This window comes from Microtus ochrogaster, chromosome 4 (genome assembly GCF_000317375.1).
Source record: "Microtus ochrogaster isolate Prairie Vole_2 chromosome 4, MicOch1.0, whole genome shotgun sequence".
NCBI lineage: Eukaryota > Metazoa > Chordata > Mammalia > Rodentia > Cricetidae > Microtus > Microtus ochrogaster.
The window spans coordinates 91,623,640-91,650,088 of record NC_022011.1 but is presented as its reverse complement, the minus strand read 5'-3'; the positions used below and the strand labels follow the sequence as shown (position 1 = coordinate 91,650,088).

The 26,449-nt window shown below is 39.8% G+C and overlaps 2 protein-coding genes across 2 annotated transcripts in view; one reads left to right on the top strand and one right to left on the bottom strand.

The window, feature by feature from the left end:
• The first annotated feature begins 232 nt into the window (after window positions 1-232).
• Zswim2 (zinc finger SWIM-type containing 2) lies at window positions 233-14,531 on the top strand. Its single transcript, XM_005346656.3, has 9 exons — window positions 233-397; window positions 1,526-1,602; window positions 3,213-3,253; window positions 6,548-6,758; window positions 8,190-8,441; window positions 10,069-10,153; window positions 11,435-11,544; window positions 12,387-12,540; window positions 13,396-14,531. The coding sequence occupies exons 1-9, from the start codon at window positions 233-235 to the stop codon at window positions 14,191-14,193; spliced, it is 1,893 nt and encodes a 630-aa protein (XP_005346713.1). The 3' UTR covers window positions 14,194-14,531.
• A 5,258-nt stretch (window positions 14,532-19,789) lies between these two features.
• The window catches only part of Fam171b (family with sequence similarity 171 member B), a 46,085-nt gene continuing 39,425 nt past the window's right edge, over window positions 19,790-26,449 (bottom strand). Inside the window, 2 exon segments of the mRNA XM_005346655.3 lie at window positions 19,790-24,115; window positions 24,927-25,050. Of these exon segments, the coding sequence (XP_005346712.3) occupies window positions 22,768-24,115; window positions 24,927-25,050 (1,472 nt within the window). The 3' untranslated portion in view covers window positions 19,790-22,767.

The window sequence follows — 26,449 nt, the reverse complement described above, 5'->3', positions numbered from 1 at the left end:
CCTGTAAGCCAATCAGCAAAAAGACGAAGGGGTTTGTCCATGTGCCTGTGGCCCCGGCTCTGAAAGTCTGCGAGTGGACTTCTGGAATTTCTCCAGGCCTAACTATAGCAAGGCACACTGGGGCAACTAGAACAGAGCTACCGTCACCACGGCAACTGCACCGCACGCTGTTGCCATAGAGACCCGAGGCGCCCCAGAAAGCCTAGCTCAAGTGGCGCCTGGGCCGCCCAGGATGCTTCGCGGAGGCTGTAAAGCCTCCGAAAGACGAAGACACTTGGATGATAGCCTCAGCTGGCAGCAAGAGCAGGCGCTGAGCAGCAGCATCTATCTCCTGCGACAGATCGGTCCCACCGGCTTTCTACTGAGGGAGGAGGAGCCAGAAAAGGGGAATTTCCGAGTAACGACCGACCGACCGTACCCCACCTTCCCTGGGTCTTGGGGGTGGGGAGGAGAGAAGCCCACTTCATAACCCTGCACAGACATGGGCCTCAGCCGAGGACTCACCCCCACAAGGGCTCCCCAGACTTTATGCAAGTTACAAAAGGAAATAGTATCTATCAGAAAAGATTCTTGGTAGTTAGAAACTCGAACTGAGTCCAACTCCTGTAAGATGGGACCTTGAACTTTAGTATTAAAAACAAATAAAGGAGAGGGTGATATGAATGTTTGGTGTGTGGGATGTGTATTCCTGGACGCCTTGTTAGTGGTCACCAGCCCTGTAAGTCAAATGAAAACCCATTCAAATCAGGTTCTCTAGAACAGTCTCTAGCTGAGATCGTTTTCTTTTTACTTGTTTTTAAAGCTGTAGCAACTCATTAGAGGATAGTTTAAAAGATACTTTGAAAACTGTGTGAGTGAATAAGAATCCCATTTATTTCCCTTAAAAGAGATGCTTCCTATATCCATGGCCTCTTGTCTGTCAGGATGAGAACACTTGCCAGGTGTTTTAGAAATGTAAACTTATTGCCTCGTAGCTGAGTACCGGATACAGTTCGTCACTCTGTACTTTGTTCAAAGCCTGCGCTTTTACTTTGCCGATTACACAATCTATTGTGTTTAACGAACAGCTATAGACTGTATAGTCTTGAATGAATCTAATTCTCTCTCATGGAAGGAAAGTTCAGATAACCCCCCCCCAAAAAAAAAAACTTCAGATGAACAAACCGTCTTACAAAAGGCAAATGCCTTTAGCTCTGTCCCTTAAAAAATAATAGTTTGGGGTGAATGCTTTAATTTTATATTTAATTTCACCTAAGTACAGAAGATAGATCTTTCTTTAAAAATGTGTTAATCCATAGTGCCAGTTGTTTTCAAAGGTAAAGAAGACAGAAGTGGAAAACCAGCCTAGATTGTGAAGAAAGACTATTTCTCAAAAGGTGCTAGCCAATCACAGATTCAGTTCAGAATCATTAAACTAAACTAGTTTAAATGTTTTTAATTTAATTACTTTTATCAGCTTAGTTTTGCTATAACTCTAAAAATTAACTTGTTTTTAAACTTTTTTTGTCTTACTTTTTTTCTTAAGGTTTTGCTAGGAAACCCTCATGAATGTAACTGCCCCACGTTTCTGAAGAGGTGGGAACTGTGTAAGCACATTTGCTGGTGAGTGAGTTAGCAACAGTCTTCCACAAGGAAACACGTCTCACCATTGTCCATGGTTTGAATGCAGCAAGAATAAAGAAGTTTGGTACTGGGAAGATTCACAGTTAAAATAGCCATAATTTACCAATGTGTTTCTTAGTATTCCAAGAATTCCATTTTAGTCTGCAAAGTGAGTAACTCAATAGAGAAACACTTAATAATATCATGTAGAAAAGTATTGATACATATTATGTGCACAGATGTGAAATCTAATGATTAAATTCATAGTTACTCTTGTGACATTACTTTCTTCAACAACTCCTGTCTTCTGAAATACATTATCATGAAAATAATTGTTGTTTTCAGGATGTCAGGTTTCAGACAACTTTCACCTTTAATATAAACATTTTGGGATAAAAATGAGGACTATAATTGAAGCTTACCTCTCAAACCTGAAGCTTCTACAGTGTTAGGAAAATCTATGTGCTGGGTAATTAATTATCTTTCACACGTGGAAGACAACCTTATCAATTAGGAGAGCCTGCTTAAGTTTGCTTTGCCTTCCTATAGTCACACCAACAAATCAATAACGACACCCTTTTAAAATTACTTTTTTAGTTTTAAATTTTAGTGTGTGTGTGTGTGTGTGTGTGTGTGTGTGTGACTGGCCTGGCTGGATGTATGTATATGCACCATGTGTGTGCCTGGTGCCCACAGAGGTCAGGAGAGGGTGTTGGATCCCTTGGAACTGAAGCTACAGATGGTTGTAAACCTTCATGTGGATGGGGAGAATTGACCCCAGGTCTTCTGTGAGAATGAGTGCCCTAATCGCGGAGGCATCTCCACAGTCCCAGTAAATACATTCTTACCATTTATTACCCGTCAGCAACTGTGTGTCTTGCTTTCTAATGCCTTTCCTTACCAGGTTTGGGACTGATCCATTGAACTTCTACTAACATAGGTTATTGGCTGTATCTGAAAAATAAAGATGTTATACTTTCAAATGTACAGAGTCACCATAACCCTTTAAATAGGTGTCTCCGATATTATTTTATGGCAAGGCAGGGTATGGTCATTCTTTTCTGATTTTAATATACCATAACTCATTTCATATAATATTCCAACCATAAACTAAATGCAAATATTATCCAAGTATATAGTGTATATAACATTAATGTAATTAATGAAGCACATTTGCTGTATTTTTTAAAAAATGTATGTTTTACCCCTCTTGAAAGGTCACAGTTTTAGTTAGTGAGAGTTGAAAGTTTTCTACTATGAACTAAAATGGTAGACATACGAAAACCAATCCCTTGGTGCTCTCAAGGAAGTCAGAGAAAGCATTGTGACTACCTGGACTTTGTCACTACCCTTTGAAGGACCGTGTCTTGAGAGATAAGCACCTTCTCCCTCTGACCAAACTCTTTAGCGCAGACGTAATTCCTTTGTCAGTTTGAACATTGACTCACTTTAAAACACAACTATGACTGACATAAAATTAAGTTTAAGTTTATTCACAACATTTTTGCATTGCAACTCAAATAATCCTTTTTACAGTCTACATGTTAAACAATTTGTCTTGATATTATATAAAAATAAACATTTTAATTTTTTCTATTCATGAATATTAGGGTCTTGCTGAAAAAATTCAAGCTTCCAAGGAATCATGAATGTAAGTTTCTGGCTTTTTATTTTCTAATCCTTTGCTAATTTAAAATTAACAAAAATAAGAACATTTTATTTAAACAGATTCTAAACTCAAATGCTTATTTTCCTAAAGAATCTGGTAAGTATCTCTCCCCAAAGTTTTTACACTTCAAGAAGTTGAAACAGTTTCTTCCTAAACAAAAATGAAAGTTTATACATCACATTCAAACTCAGGTTCTTAAATACAAGGCAAGGGTGAGAACCGCAGAGATGACTCAGTGGGTAGAATTACTCGCAGTGCAAGCCGCGGTCCAGAGTGCAGTCCCTGCCCCACATGGTGGAAGGAAGGATGCATCTCCTGAATGTCCTCTGAACTCCGCGTGTACAAATTCTGTAATTAATATTAAGTCTCTGGGTGATTATGTAAAAGTGGCTGTGGGACGGGGTTGGACAGAGAAACCTCCTATTACATATGGTGCCCAGTGTTTGGCATGGGTCCACATAAGACCCAAGAAAGCCTGAAAAAGGATTCTAGACACACGAAAACAGAGACAGACGTGGCTTATTGGTAGTCGCGTATTTTTTCAGGCAGGCTCTGTTTGCTGGCTGCGACCAGATGCACAGCTCCTTTAAGAGAAGGCTTCCTGTCTGGGTACTGTGGCACAGAGGGCTCTTTTGGAGGTTCTGCCATGGAGAACCTATGGTTATGCATGCCATTGGAGTTTATGTGCTGTGTGCTGTAGGTATTTGGTGGCAGCACGGACACACTGCATCCCAGAGTTGGGGCGGTGAGCATGTCTCTCACTGGCAGCTCCGCCATGAAACTAGACGCTCAGATAACTGAGGTGGAGGAGCACCACTCACTAAGCTGAGCAGTACAGACAACTGACGCAGCAGTTTTAAGATCGCTGTCATGTGATCAACAACAATACAGATGCACAATAAGGACAGATTCAGACAAAAAGACCTCTACACAGGCCACAGTGTGTTTAAAAAAAAATGTGTGTATGCTTGAAAGAGAGAAGAAAAAAGATAAAGACAGTCATAGATTAAAATAATGATTTAAAAAATATAAAGTGAGGTCCTTAAAAATACAGAAATAAAATAATATAATATTATTTATAAAATATAATAAGCCACATAAAGATGAAAAGTACACAGAGTCTGGATTATGTATATTATTGTGTTTTGTTTGGAGTTTTTGACTGTTAATGAGCTAACTGCTGAGAGACATTTGATTGTGCCTTCCCTTCCCACATGTCAGACATTCTTATGCAGGAATCCAAAATAGCTCCAAAAAACTTTTTAAATATACAAAACTTATGCTTCCATTCATTATTATTTGTTTAATAGATTTAGTTTAATGTTTCTGCCTTATTTTATTTTCACTTGAAAGAAAGATGAAAGATTTTTTTCTCAATAATTTACTGAAGCCGCTGTGTGGTGATACAGAGACAATTAATTCCAACCTGCACCAACACATGGATGCTGTAATAACAAAAAAATAGAAGGGGCAGCGAAAGAAACCTGAAAGACTATTACCATTACAAAGAAAATATGATTCTGAAAGGATTGAAACAGCTCACATGAAAAGACAAAAGAGGCGTAATAGTACAAAGAGGCCATGTGTTTTAGAAAAAAAAAAATAAGTCACGGAGACAACATAAGGAACACATTTGCGAAGTGTAATCTCTGAAATGTTTTGAAAGAATTTTCAGTTTCAGTCCAATAAACAGTCAAAGGTGATTTATATGTAAAGAATATATTAGCAAATGGCTATGGGTGGTAGCTTTGCAAATTTCATTAGAATCAGAAAAGAAGTGAGTTAAAAATAAGGGAGGCGCACACACTAAATAATACGTAATAAATATGCAAACGTTCTTCTGTTGGCCTCGTGTTCACGAGACCATAGAAACAATGAATTAGTATTTGTGTGGTGGGTTGAGGCTGTTTGACAGGCTAGCTGCCTACTTCCTGTAGAATACTCTTGTTGGTCTCATACATTACCTCTTCCATACCATCTCAAGTGCTTCTGCTGTTTTCTAATTTATGCTCTCTCACACAGAACAGTTCCCGGGCAGCTTCTTTCATGAAATTCCTTTTTTAAAGAGAGCAGATGTTGCTGTTTCTCTATGTCAAATAATCCTCCTCCAAGTACTGGGTAATTAAAGTTTGATTTCCTCCCACAGTCCTCCTGCACCTGCCCCATAACCTCAGATAAGAAACAAAGGTTTCTTTGCTGAAACAAAAGTAGCATTTTTGCTGTTCCTTTTCTGGTGTTTAATTAGAAAGGGGTCTTTCTAGGAAAACAGAGCTTTCACACTCCTGCATATAATATTTAACTTATGTGTATTCAAAATATACAAAATAAACGGAACTTGGGGGACTAACAACTAGAAATTAAATTGTGCTTAATTAGAGAGAGAGGGCAGACAGGAAAAGGAGCCACGGATGGAGAGAAGGAATCTTGGGTTCTAAGATTAAAACAATAAACAAACACTTGATTGTAAGAACAGCAGGCTGAGGAAAATTCCGGGCTCCCCAGGGTGCAGGCGATGCGGTGTCTAGTAGGCGTCTAGTAGGTATCTAGTAAGTGTCTAGGAGGCTGTCCTGCAGGACACTGTCCAAGTCTGACATGAACCTGATGAGCAAAGCACTCCTCTATGGCCGCAGAACAAAGACAGGAAAATATGCACAACTAATCTACCCCTCTGTTATCCACTCCCTTAACAAACACAGCCATGCGTACCTATTCACATGCTCCTTTTCTCCCTATGCATTCTTATTACGGTTTGTTTTAATTTATTTAAATGTGTTGTGTCTCTGTGTGTCTGTCCAATGTGGGGTGTTTACTACACCAGAGGAGGGTATTGGAATCCCTGGAGCTGCAATGGTAAGGGTTCTGGGGTCTGAACCTGTGCCCTTTGCAAGTGCACTACTTCCTCTTAATCAATGAGTCATATCTCCTGCTCTTATTTTAATATTGTTGCATGCTGATGAGGGATTAGTTTACAGGCACATGAAAAGACCAAAATGTCACCATGATGCCAAAAGCAGGGTTAGCATTATCATGTCTCAGGCCTGCGATAACATGTCCTGCAGTATTTTTAGCATCAAGTGTAGGAGGGGACAATCAAATTGTCTTTGTAAATTACTCTTTTCTAACGATTCTTTTTCTAAATAGAAGATGAAGAAGTGGTCACTGTATAATCCAACTAGTACTACCCTAGTATTTGAAAGAATGTAACACACCCTGCTATTACATCTTCATGTTTCCTTTCTTGCCACCGAATTCTAAGGCTTTGGTGTTTCTTGCTAGCTGCTTTCCAGCTGGGTCTTACTGAAGGAGAAATAAATGACTTGCTACGGGGGATCCACCAGGTTCAAACTCCCAAGCGTGGAGCAAGGGACGAGAACACGTGTGTGGAAGCAGACGGCTGCCTCAAACAGAAGGACATCAGCGCTGAGGACGTCTGCCCCATTTGTCAAGAGGTGCTGCTGGAAAAAAGACTCCCTGTCACCTTCTGCAGGTGATGGGTTTAACGCTGGATCCCAAAGTCTTAGGGGAATTCTAGTCTAATATTCTTTTTCTAAAACATTTTTTATTCATTTATTATGTTTACAGTGTTCTATCTGCATGTATGCCTGCAGGCCAGAAGAGGGCACCAGATCTCATTACAGATGATTGTGGGCCACCAAGGGGTTCTGGGAATTGAACTTAGGACCTCTCTGGAAGAACAACCAGTGCTCTTAACCTCTGAGCCATCTCTCCAGCCCCGTAGTCTAATATTCTTATGAAGTTACTTTACAAGCTTCCTCTCTGTCTGATTCCTGTTTTCTGTGTTCTTTCGCTCCCTCATATATGTCTTATGAGATGTCCTGTTTAAATATGTCTAGGGCACATTGTAAGGGTGAAAATTAGAAGTATCACTCCACAGTTATTCAGCCCTCTGCTGTAAATAAGGAAGAAGAGGAAGGTTTTCTGTTTGTTTTTTAAGCCCTTCAAGATTTATTTATTTATTGTCGATTGATTAACTGACTGATTTGAGAAGGTGGGCGTGTACATGCCTTAGCATGTATATAGGTCAGGGCCCAACCTGTGGAGGGTTATTTTCTCTACTACACTGCGTGTTCCAGTGATCGATCAGTGTAAACTCAGATCACGGGGCACCAAGTGCCTTTACTTGGCCTCTCACCAGCTCTTGTGTTTTCTTTACAGAGGGAGGAAATGTTACAGCTGCAACAGTATTTTCTGGATATAAAGATTTACTTTGAAGTTATAAACGCTCTTTTCAATTTTTAAGAAATTCTATCTTGTAACTTAAATTGTTTAATTTCTACTTAGCAAAAGTCCTCGCCGAGAGGATCTCCTTCATGCTATTTACAAAAGCACTCATAAGTTGGACTTTAAAAATCGAAACAACCATTTGCTGCTGGAATTCGTTTCATTCATTTTTCTTTTCTACACTTGACAAATAGTTGACTCCTATTTTGCGTGTTTCCCTGTGGTTGCTTCCATTGAGTACTGAAAACCTACTAACTACTTCCGCAATATAACTTCTCCCAGCAGAGATTGCTAATGTGTTTAAGATGCTACATGAGTTCTCCAAAAAGCAAAAGAGAGAAAAGGAGGGTAGGACTCCACCCTCTAGTTAAAGAATTGTCCTGTTAACTTTCCTTTGTGTTAAAACTATACTCATTCTGACCTTATGAATGAAACATAATTTTATGATGTAAATCTTCTTACCATTTCCTTTAAGTGGGGAAAAAGTTATATTTGGAATTTTGATAAAGATGGGAAATTATATTTTTGTTTATTTGTAATCCAGCTATATCTAGAAATCAGTTCAAAGTGCATTTTTATAAGGAATAAAGATGGTCTCAGAGAGTTTTTTTATTGAAATAAATATCTCTAACAAATACATACAATGAGTGATAAATTTGAATTTTATTTCTGATAGATTTGGCTGCGGCAATAACGCTCACATAAAATGCATGAAGATCTTAGCCAGTTATCAAGATACGGGGTCGAACAGCTCCATGATAAAATGCCCGCTGTGCAGGGAAGGGTTTGCACCATTAAAAGTCATCTTGGAGGAATTCAAAAACTCTAACAAACTTACGACGACTTCTGAGAAAGAACGACTAGACAAACACCTCGGAATTCCCTGCAACAACTGTCAACAGTTGCCGATCGAGGGGAGGTGCTACAAGTAAGTCTGAGCCTTAGCGTGGGCTTGCGCTAAGCTGCCCTCTTCCACAGTAGCAATGTCAGCTTGTTTGGGATTTCAGTTTAGTTCTCTCGCTTCCGCCAGAGCCTTGGCTTTTCGTTCTCCTCTGGGTTGGCCGTGAAGCAGCTTCTTCTCATGGCTTGCCTATGGATTTGGCTAACAACTCCCAGTTTCTCATTCTTCCATCACAAATAAAAGCAGCATCTGGGACGTTTGTGGCTCCGTCTTCCACTCTCCTTCAAGCAACAAACATTGCACTTAGCCTCCAAAGCTAGTTCCGCTCTATACAAGCAGCAGCTTCCTCTCCGTTAGGGTGTCGGGATGCGGCTGGTTCAGCTGGTTCCCCTTTCAGGTTAGTTCACAAAACATCACGTGTATGTTAAACTGCAGAGTTACTTAGGTTTTTATCCTAGCCTACTCTGATGAATCAAGAGAGTTACAGCATAGCTGGTTTGTGATGTTCATTCATGACTAAGGATCTACGCATATGAATAGTAATAAGAAATAAATTAACACTTGCATCTTCTGCAATGTCTGAGCGCATATTTTTCTTATTTTGCAAGGAAATATCCTAAACGTGAGAAAATTTAAATTTAAAAGTAAGCCTGTTTGTCTCATGCTCACAATCTTTATTTTGTGAATTTTGTAGCAAGTAAATGAAAATTTTAAGTGGTAAAATTTCTAATAAAAATTATTAATAGCATAAGCTTGAAATCAGGCTTCTGTAAAAACTTACATTTTCAAATTATATTAGTAGCTTTTGTTGAGACCTCATACATTTATCGTTCTGTGGGGAGGAAGAAGTATGATTCTAGGATCCAAGAGCCCTGCCAAGTGTAACCCTAGCCTTCAGGAGGCAGCTGGAAAGAAGGCTTGCATAGACATGTGACAAACCCCGTGTCCGTGGGCTGCGGTCCCATGGACCACTAGAGAAAGAAATCGCCGGGGCCTAAACTCTGGTCTAGGAAAGCACCGTGAAAAGGACATGGAGGAGACAAAATAGTAGCAGTCTCCCAGTGTACCCACAGGTTTATCCCTGAATGTCTCCCAGTGTACCCACAGGTTTACTGCAGAACCTCTATGTCTGGTTACATGTTGAAGGGAGTGAGGTGGTAAAAGGGTTAAGGTTTCTTATCCATGGACCTTTAACTAAGATGACTCCAACCTCCTAAACACAGTGGAATCACAAGGGCTCTTGAAAGTTGAGGAGAGCAGAGGAAGTGACATGGAAAGACAGTTATGGAGTAAAGGCAGAGAGAGCTGTTAATTATAGGAAAGACGGAGGAAGGACCACAAGCTAGGATGTGGAAGCCGCCTTTAGAACGTGGTACAGCCAAGGAAACAGATGTCCCTCTGAAGCCTCGAAAAGTGGCACAACCAGGCCAACACCTGGTTCTTATCCTTTTGAGACTCATCAAACTTCCGTTCTACAGAAGTGTCTGACAATTACTGTCGTGATTTAAGCTATCAAATTTATAGGAAATTCCACAGAAATAATAGGAAACTAACTCACAGTGTGGACCAGAGTGGGCTTTGCCATGTGTGGGGCATGCAACACTGTGGCAGTGACTGGACTTTTCTCTCCTGTGTTTTCTGTGTTGTGTCTCAGGTGCACTGAGTGTGTGGAGTATCACTTGTGCCAGGAATGCTTCAACAGCTGCTGTCATCTTGCCCACACTTTTGCATTCCGTGAGGTAAGGGGCCCGCCTTTAACTGAACGTGGCGTCCATCATGTTGTATAGGACAGTAAATCCAAGAGCATGAAAAGCAGATAACACTCTGGAATGAACTTTTAATTTAAAAATTAGTTTTAGAGCCAGGCAGCGATTGTGCACGCCTTTAATCCCAGCACTCGGGAAGTAGAGGCAGGTGGATCTCAATGAGTTCAAGGCCAGCCTGGTCTACAAGAGCTAGTTCCAGGACAGGCTCCAAAGCTACAGAGACACTCTGTCTTGAAAAACAAAAAGCAAGCAAACAAACAAAACATCATGGCCCGAGTAATAATCCATAGAACTTTTAGGCATCCTTTGAACTTCACATTTTAAAAGTGAAGCCAGATTTGGTAGTACAGACCTGTCACCTCAGCCCTCGGGAGGCTAAGGCAGGACAGTCACATGTTTGAGGCTAGTCTGAGCTACTTAGTGAAACCTAGCAGTAAATGTATACATATTACATATATATAATGATTCTGAATAATGCTACTTTTTTCTTGTCTTGAAAATAAAACACCTATGATTATAAATACTATATTTTACATTAAGAACTGGACAAACTAGCAAGATAGCTCAGTGGTAAAGGTATTTGCTGTCAAGCCTAGGGATCCAAGTTCAATCCCTGGGACCTACATGGTGGACAGAGAGGATCTCTTCCTGTAATTTCATGTTTGTCTTAGGGGGAGAAAGAGGGATGGTGGAGACAGAGAGAACACTAAACAGAATGAGGAAGATAGGAGGAAGAGAGGGAGTGACTTTGAGCATGGTGGTACACGTCTGTCATTCCAGCTACTCAGAAGGCTGAGGACTGCAAATCCAAAGGCAGTCTGGACAGTTTAGGGAATCCTACCTCTTCTGGAGGAGCGTGTGGTGACTCCAAACACTCCCGAACCCCAGTTCTCAGGCGCCCAGTGTCCTCCTCTGTCCTCTGTAGGCACCAGGTACATGTGTGCTGAACAGATAGACACGTAGGCAAAGCACTCATACACATACAATAAGGAACTCTTTTAAATGAAAAATAAATTACTGAATTCAAAGTACCGTGTGTAGCTTAGTGTTCTGTTGGTTAACCCCTTAGTGTTGAAATGAAGAAGGTCATTCTAGGAACCTCATGGTAGGATATGAGAGCTACTAGTAATCTATAATTTTGTGATAAAGTAGATATTCTTATAATGAGCATTTTACAATATTGTATTATCTATATGCAACCTTTATTACTTAATCATAACACATTTTTATGACCTATTTTCACACCTATTTCAGAAGAGAAACCAAAGATGGAGATCAGCAGATAAAAGGTCAGATGTTGTAAAATATTTAGATATTAAAAATGAAGGAGAAGTGAATACAGAATATCTTCAAGAGACGCAAGGGTGAGAGTCAGCAAAATTCACACTTCCTGTGTTTCGGGACCTCTGAGTAATTTTTCATTTGAATTGGTTATATATGGTCCTTGGTTTCTTATTTGTTTAGTAATTGCATAGGTGTTCCAAGCAACACTTCACATCCTTGGAAGAACAAGGGTCTTGAGTCAGCCTGCTTGAGTCTAGTCCTGGCCGAGCACATGCTATCAGCCAGCTTTGGGTATACAAACATCATTCTCTCATCTTTAAAACAGGAATGATTTTCTACCATTATGGTCATATATCTGTAGGATGGAAAGCGTTAACTTTTCTGTCAGCTATGTGAATGTCATCCAAAATAGCTCCTTGACCTGAGCTTTTGTTTTTAAACACCATTTTATACGTTTTACCACTTGCTACTGACACTGAATACCTTTATGTGCTTTTAAAGTTGTACTGTTACTCTAAAAATATTGGGGTTAGCAGGTACCCCCCAAATGAATTTTCTCACAAACTGCCATCTACCCTTGAGAATTTGGGCTGACTGTTCGCATACTTCACCAGTTGACACATAAATCAGTTTGTGTTTCTAAGGATATGTCTAAACACTTGCTCAAAGTGAAGTAATTTCAGCTTATGACCCTCAGATTTTTGACCTTTTATTGACTTTAAAGTACAAACAAAAATCTCATTAGTATTTCTATTTGATGTGGCTAAATTAAAATGTCTTCCATATGAAGTCAGCTCACTCAAGATTTGCAGAGAACCTGGGGTTCCATTGTATTACGTATGTGGAAAAATTGTGCTTTCAATCACATTCTCATCAATAATCACACATGGGTGCTCAGGTCTCTCTGTTTATCTTCATTTAGTCAGTTTTGCACACCAAAACATGTCGTAAAGACACTGCCTCTCCTGATGATTACAAAGAACAGCAAGCTGCTTGCTCCAGGGTACCAGTGTCGACTCTGCTTGAAGTCCTTTTGTCTTGGCCAATATACAAGACTGCTGCCGTGTTCTCACAAGGTAAAAGCCACGTCCTTCTCTTTGACTTTTCCTCAAGGGCCATTCCCCATGAATGAGGTGGCAGTAGCCGTTTCCCCTTTTGTTTTTCGGTTGTGCTCTGTGCAGACACTCGCTCACTTGAATAGCACATGTGGACAAGATGTCACAGAGGATGTTCACACCGGGGAGGACTTGCTTCCTTACACACTGTCTAGTTAGGATGCATGGTGTTTTAACTGTATCCTTCTATGTACTTTTGTTACATGTGACATAAAAAAAATCTACAGAATCCTAGATTGTGCCATGTGTTTTTACAGCTCTCTAAATAAAATAAAAATTCCTTAATTGAAAATCATTCATAAAGACCCACTAGAATCAAAGTGCAATTTAACTTGTCAGTCATACTTAATAATCATATTTTTTTCTAAAATAACATTGCTTAAATAAACATGTTGAGCTTTAAAGTCACATTTAAACTGGTAGTGTTTTAAATAACCAAAAATGTGTGTTATTTTGCATCTCATGATTGTTAGACTTGTTTTCAATTCTAGTTGGTTATAACCTTTTAATTTTTAAATGTTTTCTATCATTAGAAGTAATTAGCATGAAAACAATACCTTGAACAATGAGTTTCTAACTAAGTTATGAAGGTGATATATATATTCAAAGGGCTTAGCATTTTACTGCGGGAAATGGAAATCGGTCAGTGTAGACATTGTAATTACAAATAACTTCTTCGAAATATTTTCATAAAATTTGATACGTTAGAATTACCTTTCTCTCTGCTCAATAGTCTTAATATACAACTAGATGGGAAATTTTCATATAAGTAGGATTGCTGTAGCTCTGATTAACCTGCAACCTTTTTGTCTCAAGTTTCACAGGAAATGTATTGACAGTTGGTTATTTCAGAAGTGCAACGCATGCCCTATTGACAGACAAGTCATATACAACCCTCTGATCTGGAAGGGCACCACCTTGGATGGACAAGGACATCCACGGGCATCAAACAAAGACATCGCCAGCTTGCCAAAGCAGCAAAAAACAAAACTTTTTATTCCTGGTACTGGGTTAGTTTTACAACAAAATAGAACTGGAATTTTACCTAGTGTTCCTCAGTGTAATTCTAAAACACTGACTACACTTCAAAATCCATCGGACAACTATCAGAATATAACAATAGACGACCTCTGCTCGGTCAAACTAGAGAACTCAGAGTCAAGAAAATTGGTCTATGGGTATAAAGTCAGTCAACATTTCCCCATATGCCCGCAAGATCCAGCCACTGGGTCATTCGGGCAGACACCATCTCAAACATTTCTTCCCTCCCTTGCTCCTATGGACAGTATTTGTCTCACTGGAAGGAAAAGCCAAGAAATCGATGAAAAATACCACCCTGGGCAGAGTCCAAAGACAACGAAAAGCTGTGAACATGTGAGCTATAATTCAAAGAAATCTCTCACTCCTAAAATAAGATCAAGTGCCTTACCTATAGAGGACTTAAATCTTCCTGTCAGCTGGGGCACAGCAAAACTGAGCTCGTCTAAAAGACATAACAATTCCACGGGGAAACTCAGACAAAAATGTAGTCGCCCACCCAGACGTCCTGCTCACCCCCCTTTGCAAACACAAAGTGCTGCTCTGTCTTTAATAATGGAAGGAATTCAATTATGAAAAAAGCATTTTTATTACATCAGAGACTTTTGAATATTTAATACATAAAATATCTTACTTGTAGAACATAAGAATGCATGTACACTATTGACAGATGTATATAAAATACTCTATTGTCATTTTTGCCTGCTTGTCTCTGAACCCCTTTCTGTGCTTACAGAGGTCACCCTGCTACATGGAAGACTAAGCAATATGTTTCAATGAAAATACTCTTGATGTTATGAATTGTGAATGAGTAATAGAGTATTCATGCCTTATTTTGTACTGGTCAATTTTTTCACTAAAGAAAAAGATTTTTCCCTGCTTTGAGTCACTGCTCAAAAAAGGCCAGAGGATAAAATTGCATGCATGGTTACTTCTGGGGAACAACATAGATTTCTCATGTTTCTTTCACAAGCAATCACCTCAAGCCTATACAAAAATCCTAGTAGTGATTTTTATTGTTTCCTTAAAGGAGTTTTATTACACATGAATGAAACATAATGAAATAAACTATGACACATTCATAGTGGTTTTTGCCACTTTACTTTTAGGAGATATATATTTTTATCTTTTCTAAACATGAGATATTTTAAAATAATCATTGCTCCTGAAAAATAAAGCTTTTGGATGCTTAGTTTATTTTTATATTGCATGGCTTGGTAGTTTTTCAAATATTTGATAGAAACTCTACAGTTCGAGGGAGGGTAACATATGGTCATCAGAGGCCAACTCAGTAGACATTAACCCTTTTATTATCTTATCTTTTACTGCTCTTTTATTATATTATCTTTTTAGTCAGGATCTCTCACTGGGACTGGAGCTCACGGATTCGGCTACACTTGGCTGCCCACTGAGCCCCCGGGGATTCCAGTTCTGTATTCATGGGGCAAGGATTACAAACACTGCAGCCAGCTTTCTTTTTCTTTTTCTTTTTTTGCTTAGGTGCTGAGCTCAGGCATGGATTCTAATACTTATGTGGCCAGCTCTCTGGTGAATGAGCCATCTCCCCAGCCTCTCAAACAACATTCTTTTTTATGTGCATACGTGTGTGAACACACACATGCAATGCTACGCCTGTGGAGGTCAGAGGAGAACGTGTGGGGTGGGATTAGTTCCTCCCTCCCAGCATGGGGGTCCCAGGGATCTAACATAAACCATTGAGCTCCCAGCAAGCACTTTAACTCACTGATCAATCTTAAAAACCCTCAAATAGTACTTTTAAACATCGTGATATCATTGATTTTTATTACCTGTACTATAGGAGGTTACCTTGCACATTTTTGTCGTGATGGTAACAGAATACACAGTTTTGTGAAGCAGTTCTAAAAGGGTGGGTGTTCTTTGAAAATGGCAATTATTTAATATTTGAAACTAACAACTATGCTTCCATTATGAGTTAATTTATTTTACACTCAGAAAAAGAAAATGGCATTTAATTTTTTTACATTGAAAACAGATTCTTCTCACATACAATCCATCCTAACCACAGTTTCCCAGCCCGTTCCGTCTGCTGCTGGAGGAAGCCTCTGATGACTGGACAAGGCACCTACATATGAGCATAGCAGAATATCATTAGGAATCATTCTTTTTTTTTTTCCAGTTGTGTTTGGTTCTATTCTAGGTCTCTGGGGTATCCAGCATTTGGTTCCTTGCCATCCAGGAAGTGTAGGGCATGGGCTCCCTCTTTTGTCGTGGACCTCAAGTTAAACCAGCTGTTATTTGGCCATCCCACAAGTTTTGCACGACTGTTACTCCAGCACATCTTGCAGGCAGGAGCATCTTTGACTCGTCTGCCTGCTGTTAGAACTTCTCTCCTCCTATTGGGTTGCCTTGTCCAGCCTCGAAATGAGGACTTTTGCGTTGTCTTATTTTGTCCTGTTTGGTTGTCTTCTCTTTGTGTCCTGACTTTTTTGAAGAGGAAAGGAAGGGGGAGTGGATCTGAGGGAGAGGGGAGCTGTGGACAGGGAGCTGGGAGAAGTGGAGGGACACACCCACAGAAGCCAAAGGGGTACATTGGGTGTCCTGTTTTTATGATTTTCTGTCTTACTCATTTGAAATAGGATTTCTTACTAAACCTGGGCGTAGGTGGCAGCCAGTGAGTGCCTCCCATTTCTGTGCCCCACTACAGCACAGGGATTGCAGGAATATGCCTCTAGCTTTTTTCATTAGTGTTGAGATTAAAACTCAGATCCGCGGCTGTGCAGCAAGCCCTGCTACCCCCTAGACCGTCTCTCCAGGCTACAGGAACTCTTTTTCTACTATCTTGCTGACACAACTCTTCCTACTTTTTCAAACACTTTAGATGCTTCCGTTGAACAAATCCATCATCATGTATCCATTAATCAATATTTATTAAGTAAGTCACAAAGGTATTATGGGAAATTAAGGGGATAAAAGCATAGTTCTCTTCCATAGGGATCTGCGATCTTAGCAGATGTACATAAGCAAATTCTAATTTCTCAGTACAGTTTAAGAAGCTAGACCATCCCATACAGTGGGACATACATAATTATCATGCTGGCTTTCCTTCCTTTAGAACAGTATTGAGAAGTATGTCCTGGACAGATGGATTTTATAAATTATCTTTTTACACTGAAATTATTTTACTCGAATTAATTTTAATAGAATGAAATTTCATCTTGACTTCTAGAAGAAAGCAGGATGAGATAGGTATGTCTCAGTAAGAAGAGGGACAAGTACAATTTTGTTGTAAATAATTTAGAACTTGTTCTTTGATTGTGAAGGAAAACAATGGCCACAGGCATTCTAAACTAGGGTTTAGAAAATGAGTATGTGTATTAGTAAGCACTAGTGTAAAACTGATTTTTAGAATCCTATTAAAAATTAATTTGCCACTTTTATCAACATGAAAAGCAAAAATATCTGACCAGGCAAGTAATTGTTTTTCCTGCTCTTCCTTTGTTATTCTAACTGTAAGAGCTCCCTGGAAAACAGAAAGTCTTGAGTTGTAAACCTCATGTGCTAACCATTGACCTTAACAGTCATTATTCAAATAAATATTATTTATTAAAAAGTTCAAAACACACTGTATAAGTATATAAAACGTTTAAGGAATAAAATATTTAATAAATTATTCGTGGAATTAAAACATTTTAAATTTACAAATTATAATTTATAAAATTATAAAAACTAAATGGAAAAAAATGAGCACCAAGAAAACTGTAGAAGTGCATGTTAACAATTAATTTTTTTCTATTTAATGGATAGAAATATTTCAGAGATTATCTGAGTTAGAAATTAAGGTTTCAAAATATACTTAATACAAACTGCTAATTAGTGGAGATAAACTTGAGTATAACGTTTTAGCAAGTACGTTTTGTATATGACAGAGATATATTTTGTGAGCTAAAAGACAGAGCTATGAAATAAAAAGCACTGGGACACTGTTTCACCTTTCCTAGTAGCCACTATGTCCTCTTCAGTGTTGTGGTTTTGAAAGTTTTTTTTCTATAGAATGAAGTCTAACAAGCTTAGGGACCTGTGGGGCTGTAATTACCTGGTTTGTTTTGAATCAGTGTCTGTAGCTAGTCTAGTATTTTAATAAGGTCTACAAGGATTAGAAACAGTGAGCACATGAATTATGAAACCCACTGTCAACCTGAAGAAAAGAAGAAAATTGAGCCAATTCGTCAGAAAATTAGGCTATCTCTACAAAATTACAGAATGTTATTTAGCAATACATCTAGTTTAGCCATAAAGACTGGAGAATGTAGGCTTTAACTAAGAAAGACCCGACAGTATATACTTCATCCTGGGGACAGACATGCCAAGGTGTTCATTAGCTATAGCCAGCAAAGTGAAGAGATGTGTTGTTGTAATATTTTTGACAAGTGTCACAGGAAGTAGAAAATGTGATCTTTGGCCATAGCTATTTCAGAAAGGAAAGTTATTCCCTCCCACCCCAGAAATTTACTGTGCAGGTATATTAATAGTATGTAATTTTACCAAATAGTTTATTTACATTTAACACTGTAAATTGTTACTGAGTTCTTGACTGCTTTTTTTTTTTTCCCCATTAAGTTATAAAGATGTCTTTAAGAACTGAATTCCGTTAGAAATAGTCTCATTCTAACTGGTGTAAAAATCTCTTACATCGGATTGGTGTAAGACTTTTTACATTTGGAATCATCAAATAAAAACGGAAACATTAAAAAAAAGGACTCTGTATTCAGTAAAGATAAAAATATCAAGGAAAGAACGAATCTTCATGTTTGCTGGAGAGGCAAATCCAAATCTCATATAGTAAAGCAGTTTCGTCTACCCTTCCCTTGGTTTGAGAGCATACTCTTGGAAGCAAGCTACATTGTCATTCATCCTGACAAATGAATCTCTTATTAAAGATACAGGGGAAAGATGTTAATTATGGAGCCAAGATAAGGCAACACTGAGGCCTAGTTTCATGTTTTCCAACACGTGGTCGAAGGAGCAGAGCCCTGGTTATCTGTTCCAACTGTTAAGTATACAAGGAAAATCACTTGCCATAACGGTAAACTGTCCTGTCCTACCCAACTTCTTCTTCTGCAGATCTTTAACTTTCCCATCATTCTCCCCGTATTATTTCTATTTCTGTGATCAGAGTTCTTGATCAGCTCAAGAATCTCATTGCTTTGGCAGCTATACTTCCTGTCATGACATTGCCACATCATTTCCTAGAAGCCAATAGCCTTCAGGCACCATACCCTGGTACAGAGGCAACCACAACCCTGCTGGAGCTTGCAGGACTCCCGGTGGAAGGTTCCAGTGGAGTCAGTGTGTCTGCAGTTCTGTATGCCAAGTGAGTTCAGAGTCCAACACTCAAGAGATCTGTCTAAAAGTATGTCTGATCACATGATGATACTGGGGAGGTCTAAAAACACGACAGCCAGGATAATTCCCCAAACTATTCTAAAGACCCCAACTACTACCTGCCTGAATGGAGATACTGTTCAACTGGCTAAGCAAGGACTTTGGACAGCTGAGTGGGAAAACCCTTCGAGTTGTCACTTAGTCTTTGGTCAAAAGCCTAAAGAGTATTTTGAAAAGAGGTATGGGGGCTTTATATTATTTTTTCACTTAGAATTTAAAATAAATTATAATTTTAAAAATACCTATGAGATTAACAAATTCCAGTCAATGGAAAACTAGTTGTCTATACTCAAATTCAACAGTAAAACTGGGAACTCCAGAGACATAAAAATAGTTATCAAGTTCTTTATATACATGGGATTAATTTAACATGGGACACAATGAATAAAAAGTAATTATTATTTACTGGATTAAATAATAATAATGAGAAAGGAAGCTTCTGCCTGTTACTTGAAATTAAAGTGAAGGCGTAAGTCACAAACAATCCCACACCACTTTGGAATTATGACCAATAGAGAAGCTATTTATTTAAAGGGGAAAAACTTACAGATCACTGTCCCAGACAACAGCCCTCTGCTCAATCAGGAAGGAAGCCTAGTCGCCGGAAGAGGAGCCGGAAGCCAGAGAGAGAGAGAGCAGAGGGAAATGGCTGCTTTTTTAAAGGGAGAGAGACCACACTTCAGTGGGCTGGTATCTCAGCGGCTATTGGCTGAAGGAGCTCCCACAACATTAAAGACTGCAACAAGTATATATTTAGGTTGATTTTATTATCCTTAAAGAACTGTTTGTAACATTTTACAAATCTTCAGACTCTTCAAGAAATTCAGCAACATCAATAAATACACCAAAACATGAGATTTTGCTGATAAAAGAATACAAAGAAGAAAAAAAATAGAAACACCTGAGAAGAAGAGTGCAGGACGTCAACTCTAGATCTGAAATGGAAAGCCAGCCAGGGCTCTGTGATGTCAGCACACACCAATGAGCAACTCAAGCAATCGAAATTAACATGTAGTTTTGAGCTTCAACTTTCTGGGGGAGTTTAGAAGGACAATATTTGAGCCCCAAATCTCTAAAACCCTATAATATGTATCGATAGCAGAGGATCCAAACTTGTAGAAACTGGCCTGACAGTAATTGCCAAAGTAAAGAAGAGCTCTTATTTCTCAGCATTTGTGATCTTCGTGGCATACTGTGAACTATAAAAGGGCATGATTTCTATTCAACTGCAGAAAGTCATAAAAATGGATCTTATAAAGTGTCAAGGTCATACGTATTCAAAATCGCATACAGCAGTGCTTTAGTAAATGAATCCATCGGTTAATTGAGAGCTTTGCCTTCAAGACATATCCAAACTATGTACAAAGGGTCCACAAATGTCAGCAATTTGTAATCAAAATTTTCTAGTTTATGTATGCAAAAGTCTGCATTGGCTTTCAATTTAAAAATTTAAGATAGTAGTGAATATTGTTGGCTTATCACTTGGGTTAAGAAAGAGTAGATGGCTTTAGCTTTTTAACAGGAAATTGTGAACTGCTCACAAATGAGGAGTCACATTCTTCTGTTTAGAAAAGATAAATTGCCTGAAATTCCCAATCAAAAACAGCACATGCAGTATCTTTTTAGGTTACTTTGTGAAATTAAAGTTCTACAAAAGCCCTTAGGAAACATCATCTCATTTCCCTTAGACAAGAATGAGTGAAGTCACTGGCATACTTGGGTGACATACTCATAAGTTTATATGTGACTTTCCTCACCCAGTGGAGACACAAAACTTTCTAAAGATGAGGAGACACACTCAAAGTGTTAAGGAGGTACAGTACCTTCTAACCTATAGTTCCTAACCTCATTCCAATACAATATTGTGGATTCAAAAAACAGCACGCAAAAGAAAACGTTACATGCAGAACTCATTGTTCCAACGTGAAACACTAGGGCTATATAGTTTTTAATAACCGCACATCTGTTTGATTTGGCTAACAAAATGTACACCGAGAAAGATGTCATTAATCCTCCTAACGCGAGTCCAAGTCAAAGGCACTTCCACAGAGCACTAACTCCTTAACCTTCTCCAAGTCATTCTGTGCTGTTCATGATCTAGTTCTGTGTGAGAACAAGAAAAAGCCCCTTCTAAATGTGAGCCTTGCCACTCTACCCCCAATAGCAAGCCTCGTGTTAGCCAGACACATAGAAAGGAGTAATATACAAGAAACATAGGGAAAGGTCTTTGCATTCTTTGGGCTAAATTCAGAAAGCCAAGTGAGTTCCATCAGTTAAGATATTTCAGAAAGGATTATAGGAAAAACTGCCTGAAGTAAGTCTACTGTCTCCAGGGGTTGGGAGGTGTTGACTTTCATTGTATAACTATCTACAATTTTACAAAGTTGGGGTGTCTATTTCAGTTTCCTTAAACTTGTTTAGGTGGCTTGAATCTCCTCTGCAGCTCATACATTGAATTGGTAGGGGGTGAGAAGAAGAACTGTTTCATTCCACCAAAAGGAAAGAGAGAGCTGCTGCACAATGTGTCCTTGCGACAATTTCTAGGTAGAACAGGATGAGTTGATTGGATCAAAGAGCTTCTGCTTGTAGCAGAGTTGAGGACACACAACTGAAAACAGCTCCTGAGTTCCCACTGAGGGAAGGAAGGTGATAAATGCCTGAAGCTGACAAGGGAGCCTGTCTGGGCTCCCCCTTGAGTCCCAGAATGTTTTCCTCAAACCTCTCCTAAAAGAGTCAACACAAACAAATGGAACTCACACCCTGGAGATGCTTTGAATATCAGGACAATGGTCATTCCTTCCCTGCCCAGTTACATGGAGCATTCATTTCCTGTGTCTCCACAGTCTGGTCATTTTTCAGCAGTCACAAGAAATGTCTGCATTTTTACTCAAGTGTAATAGTCTCCAAATGACTGACTTTGAATTGGGGTTATGGCCAAAGAGTATTAAAAACAGATTTTAGCCTACATGGACTAGTGAGCCTTAAAGCAAGCCATAGCTTTTTCCCTCTCACCTGGCAACTAAGGTCACTTCATCTGAAAATAAAAAGACAATATCGGAGTTTCCGTTTCTCAAATGTCTACACAATAAGTCAATGCCTTATTTGCTCTATAAACCTACATCCCCAAACAACCAGAGTTGGGTCTCCTGTAATGAACTGGGGGCTTCTGGCCCATGTTACAAGAGCACATTACTTTGGTGCTGACAATCCACAAGCCATTGATCTTAAAAAAGAAAAAGAAGAAAAAAAAAAGTGTTGTTTGATCTTTAACATTCGTCCAAACATTTATCAAGTTGCTTTTAAGCATAGGCAGAAAAAGACATCACAGTCTCACTGCAGGAGGAAGAGGCCTGAAGAAGACACCTGCCTTTCTGGTCCATGATGACCAAGGCAGAAACAAGAGTGTGGAGAGCAGCTTCTGCACACAGCTCACTTTGTATTCTTAAGAGTCGGTACCAGTGGGCAAACTGCACAACTTCCAGATAACATCTTTACATTGTTTCACATTTTTGAAGACTTGGATGTTTTCGTCACTCCAAAGAGAATGAAAAGAACAGGCTAGAGAAAGCATTCCTGATTTTTGAACTGTCATTTTACCATCTGCTTTGCTTGAGATGTGTCTAAGGCCCACAAGATGGCCCGGTCTCAGTTTCCTAGGTCCATACTGGCATTTACAAGAAGTAAGAGTGCACACCGTGTAACGACAGAGATAGACGGCGCTCACGACTAGTTTATGGGAATCAGTGGACGCTCCTCTCGTTTCTTCCAGATGTTAGTCTTGCTGTCTCGTTTGACAAGGGGTGGAGGTCGGCCTCTCTTTTTAGTGGGAGATGTGTTGGCTTCAAAATCCTCCACATTGCTTTTCCTCCCTGGAGACTCTTCCCTAGGGTGCTCTAGAATAACTCCGCTCCCTCCATCCAAGATGTGCCTCAACGCAGGATCCTCGGGGGAGCAGACGGTGGTTCCACTCTCACTGCTGCTCAGGTCTAAGTCTTCCAGGTAAAGCATCTTGGGCTGATGCATGCTTTTGATGAATGTCTTCTCCCTCTCCAGCTTTCTGCTTGAATGATGCTCATTCATATCTACCCCCGAGTCTAGACTTGTGTCATTGCTCTGGGTTCTCTTGCCTTTTTTCAGGTTTATGAAGGAGTGTCTCACTTGTGCCACAGGCTTCCCATCGAGAGACACAAACCACGACCTGGGATGGGGAGAGGGTTTGCCTTTGGATAGCTCCAGGAGGGTCTGCTCTGAAATCCCTTGAAGTTCGGATGAGAAAGGAGTCATTACAACAGCTTCGTTTAGAGTTCCAGGAACAGACACAGACTCCAGCAAGCTGTTGGAGTATCGGCTTCAATCTGAAGTCTGGGACGGCAAGCTCTGCTGACCTTCAAGTACAATGTCCTCTTCTCCGGCATCTGGGGCCTGGACGTGAGAATGCATTGGCATCTTGGGCAACGTTTGTGTAAAGTTCTCTCTGTTTACTGGTTCTATCAACTGGCCATAGACTAACTGGCCCTTCCGTGGCAAAGTGGCAGACTTAGCAGCATGCAACTGTTCTGGTGTGGAGAAAAGGTCTGACGTCTAAAGGATGGCAATGGGCTGGCTGTAGATGTGCATAAGCTGCTCGGGAATGCGGGACCGCCCATATACCTCCTCACTTCCGGTGAGATACCGCTTTTCCTCGTGAGCGCCCCCTAGCGGTGGAGAGAGGTTGTTGTTGACATGCTTCGGTTGTTTGCTTCCTATACTTGGCTCCGAAGACTGTGTTGGGTTTCTTGAGTAATTACTATGATTGACTGACAGAAAGGAAACATCTTCATTGTAGATCTTAAAATTGTCCCGAGTTTTCACCATGGAAATTTTTTCTTCTGTTTCCATCTTTGTGGTTTCCTTCTTCTGGGGGCTGTAGGATGAGGTCTGGGCATTGAATAACTGCGCCTTGTCCTCGGCTTTCAACGCAACCTTGACTGAACTGACATGGTTGATGTGTGTTGTTGACGTGGTCTGGTCTCTCTTGAGGGTCTCAAGCTTAGTGATATTTCTCTCTCTCTTCTGTGGTGTTCCACACTTACCCCTAGAGCAGAAAAAGCAAAAAGTAAAAGATACCTAAAAGTTACAGTCTATATGACTCACCAAAGGAAAGTATACCGAAACATACAAATACGTATCTAATGATGCTTTCAGAATACATTTGCTTTGATTTCCAATCTACAAATATTTAAGGCTAAACGGGTCTTTGCAATTTTTAAATTATCTATATGTTGGCATGTGCATGTCTGAGCCCCTAGAGGTATAACACAGAACTCAGGTTCTTTGGAAGAGCGAGGTTTTGTTTGCTTGTTTGTTTGATTGTTTTGTTTTATTTCTTGAAAATAGATTCTTCTTGCATATAGTACACCCCAACAACAGTTTCTCCTCTGTTCACTTCTCCCAGCTTCTCCCACCTCCCCTCCCCCAAATCTATTCTCTCTCTGTTTCCCTTCATAAAACAGCAGGCCTCCAAGAGACAACAACCAAACACAACAAAACAAGAAACAGTAAGACAAGGCAAAAGCCCTCATAGAGAGGCTGGGCAAGACAACCCAATTGGGGGAAAAGAATCCCAAGAGCAGGCAAAAGAAACAGAGACACACCTGCTTCCACTGTGAGGAGTTCCACAAAGACACCAAGCTAACAGCCATAACACATACACAGAGGACCTGGTATAGACCCTTACAGGCCTGTGCTTGCTGCTTCAGTCAGAGCAAGTCTTTTTAATCGCTAAGCCAGCCACCCAGACCCTAATAACAATTTCTACAAATGAACTTTATAATGCACACAATATACTGAAATTATGCTATAATACAGCTGCTCTGTCTATACACATAGTTTTGTGCTGCTCTTACCTGCAATAACAGAGTAGGACAGCAAAAAAACCAATGATGATAACGATTGTTCCCCCTAACATGGCTGTGAGGAACACTGTGTGGTAGGCAGTTATGTCTTTGGAGTCTTCATTTATACCCGAACCTGCATGATTCAATATAAAGACAAAAACATGTTATTGTGGGTTAGACTTTTAGTTTTGTTTTATCCTGGATGAGGTAGGCTGAGGATGTGTGCCTTCTATTGGTTTGCTTTCATACTATGGTAGACTTCTACAGGTGGAGTACACCTTTCATGCCCTGTGGGATTCATCAGCTGACTTGCTTTGACCAATGAATTTTGAACACTTGAAATGAGGTTGCATGACTATGGGAACAGCTTTTTGTCAAAAGATCACCTGGCTTTAGAAACTGAACCCTTTGTCTAATAGTGCATCCTAGTCAATAACATGCATTCAGATCCTTTGAAATTATGTACCCAAGTGGTAACTGTGTATTCAGCCTATTAGGTTTAGCCTGCCTTTAAGGAAACAATGTAACCAACCTCACTATGCCTTGGCATTCTCATGTCATTCACTTGTACAAAATAAACTGAATGCATAGCTCTGTTCTCAGATCATTTTTCCTGTTTCTCCTTTGTGACTTTTCCATGTCCCCCACCTAGAATAACCTATATGCATTGTGACCACCTTTTTCAGAAAGTTGGTCAGTATGTTGAAAGCAACCCTAAAGAAAACAAACATTCGCCATGACTGCTGGAAGCAACAGGTGGATTTGGTTGGTAGCACCTGTCTGCAGTTTTGAGTGCTACTTGGGGGTCAGTAAATTTTTTCCCTTGTAAATACTGGTTAAAAAGTGCGGGGGGGGGGGGAGGGATATGAGATTTCTCATCCACTTCTGTGTTATTCAATAAATATAGAACAAGGATCTTTGTTAGAAGCAGACAGAAGATACAGGTAGAGATGCAGAACCCAGACTTGGGGTCACTCTCAGTTTAAACTGCTCAAGAGGAAGGGCCTTTCTTTAATGTGGCACCAATACATGTGATGTGGCTTAGCCATCTGCCTGAGGCATATCCCAGAATGTCCCTATGCCTTCAACCTGAATTTTGAAGGAAAACGTGATGAGTTGAAGCACACCAAGTCCAAGAGCAGGGCAGCCAACCCCAAACACTCACAAACATAAAAGGCAAAGAAATCACACAGCGACTGAAATGGCCGATTACTGCACAACAGCTTGGTCTCATAGAACCGGTAATGCCTGCCAAGACACTGAGAAAACAAACCCTAAAATATGTAGCCCTAGCTTCCAAGCCTTAATGTGAACTTTGAAGGAAATTGTAATAATGGGAACTCCAATCATGTGGTAGCAAAACATAGAACTGTGGGGTTCTTAATTAGTTTGAATTAGAGTGACTGCCAGGTTGACAGGACCCATCCAGCCTCCAGCATGTGAAAGACGCTTCTGTATTCAGGAAGGTTTTGTGGGCTGTTTTGGTTTTTGTTCTGTTGGGGCTTTTTGTTGTTGTTGGTTGGTTGGTATCT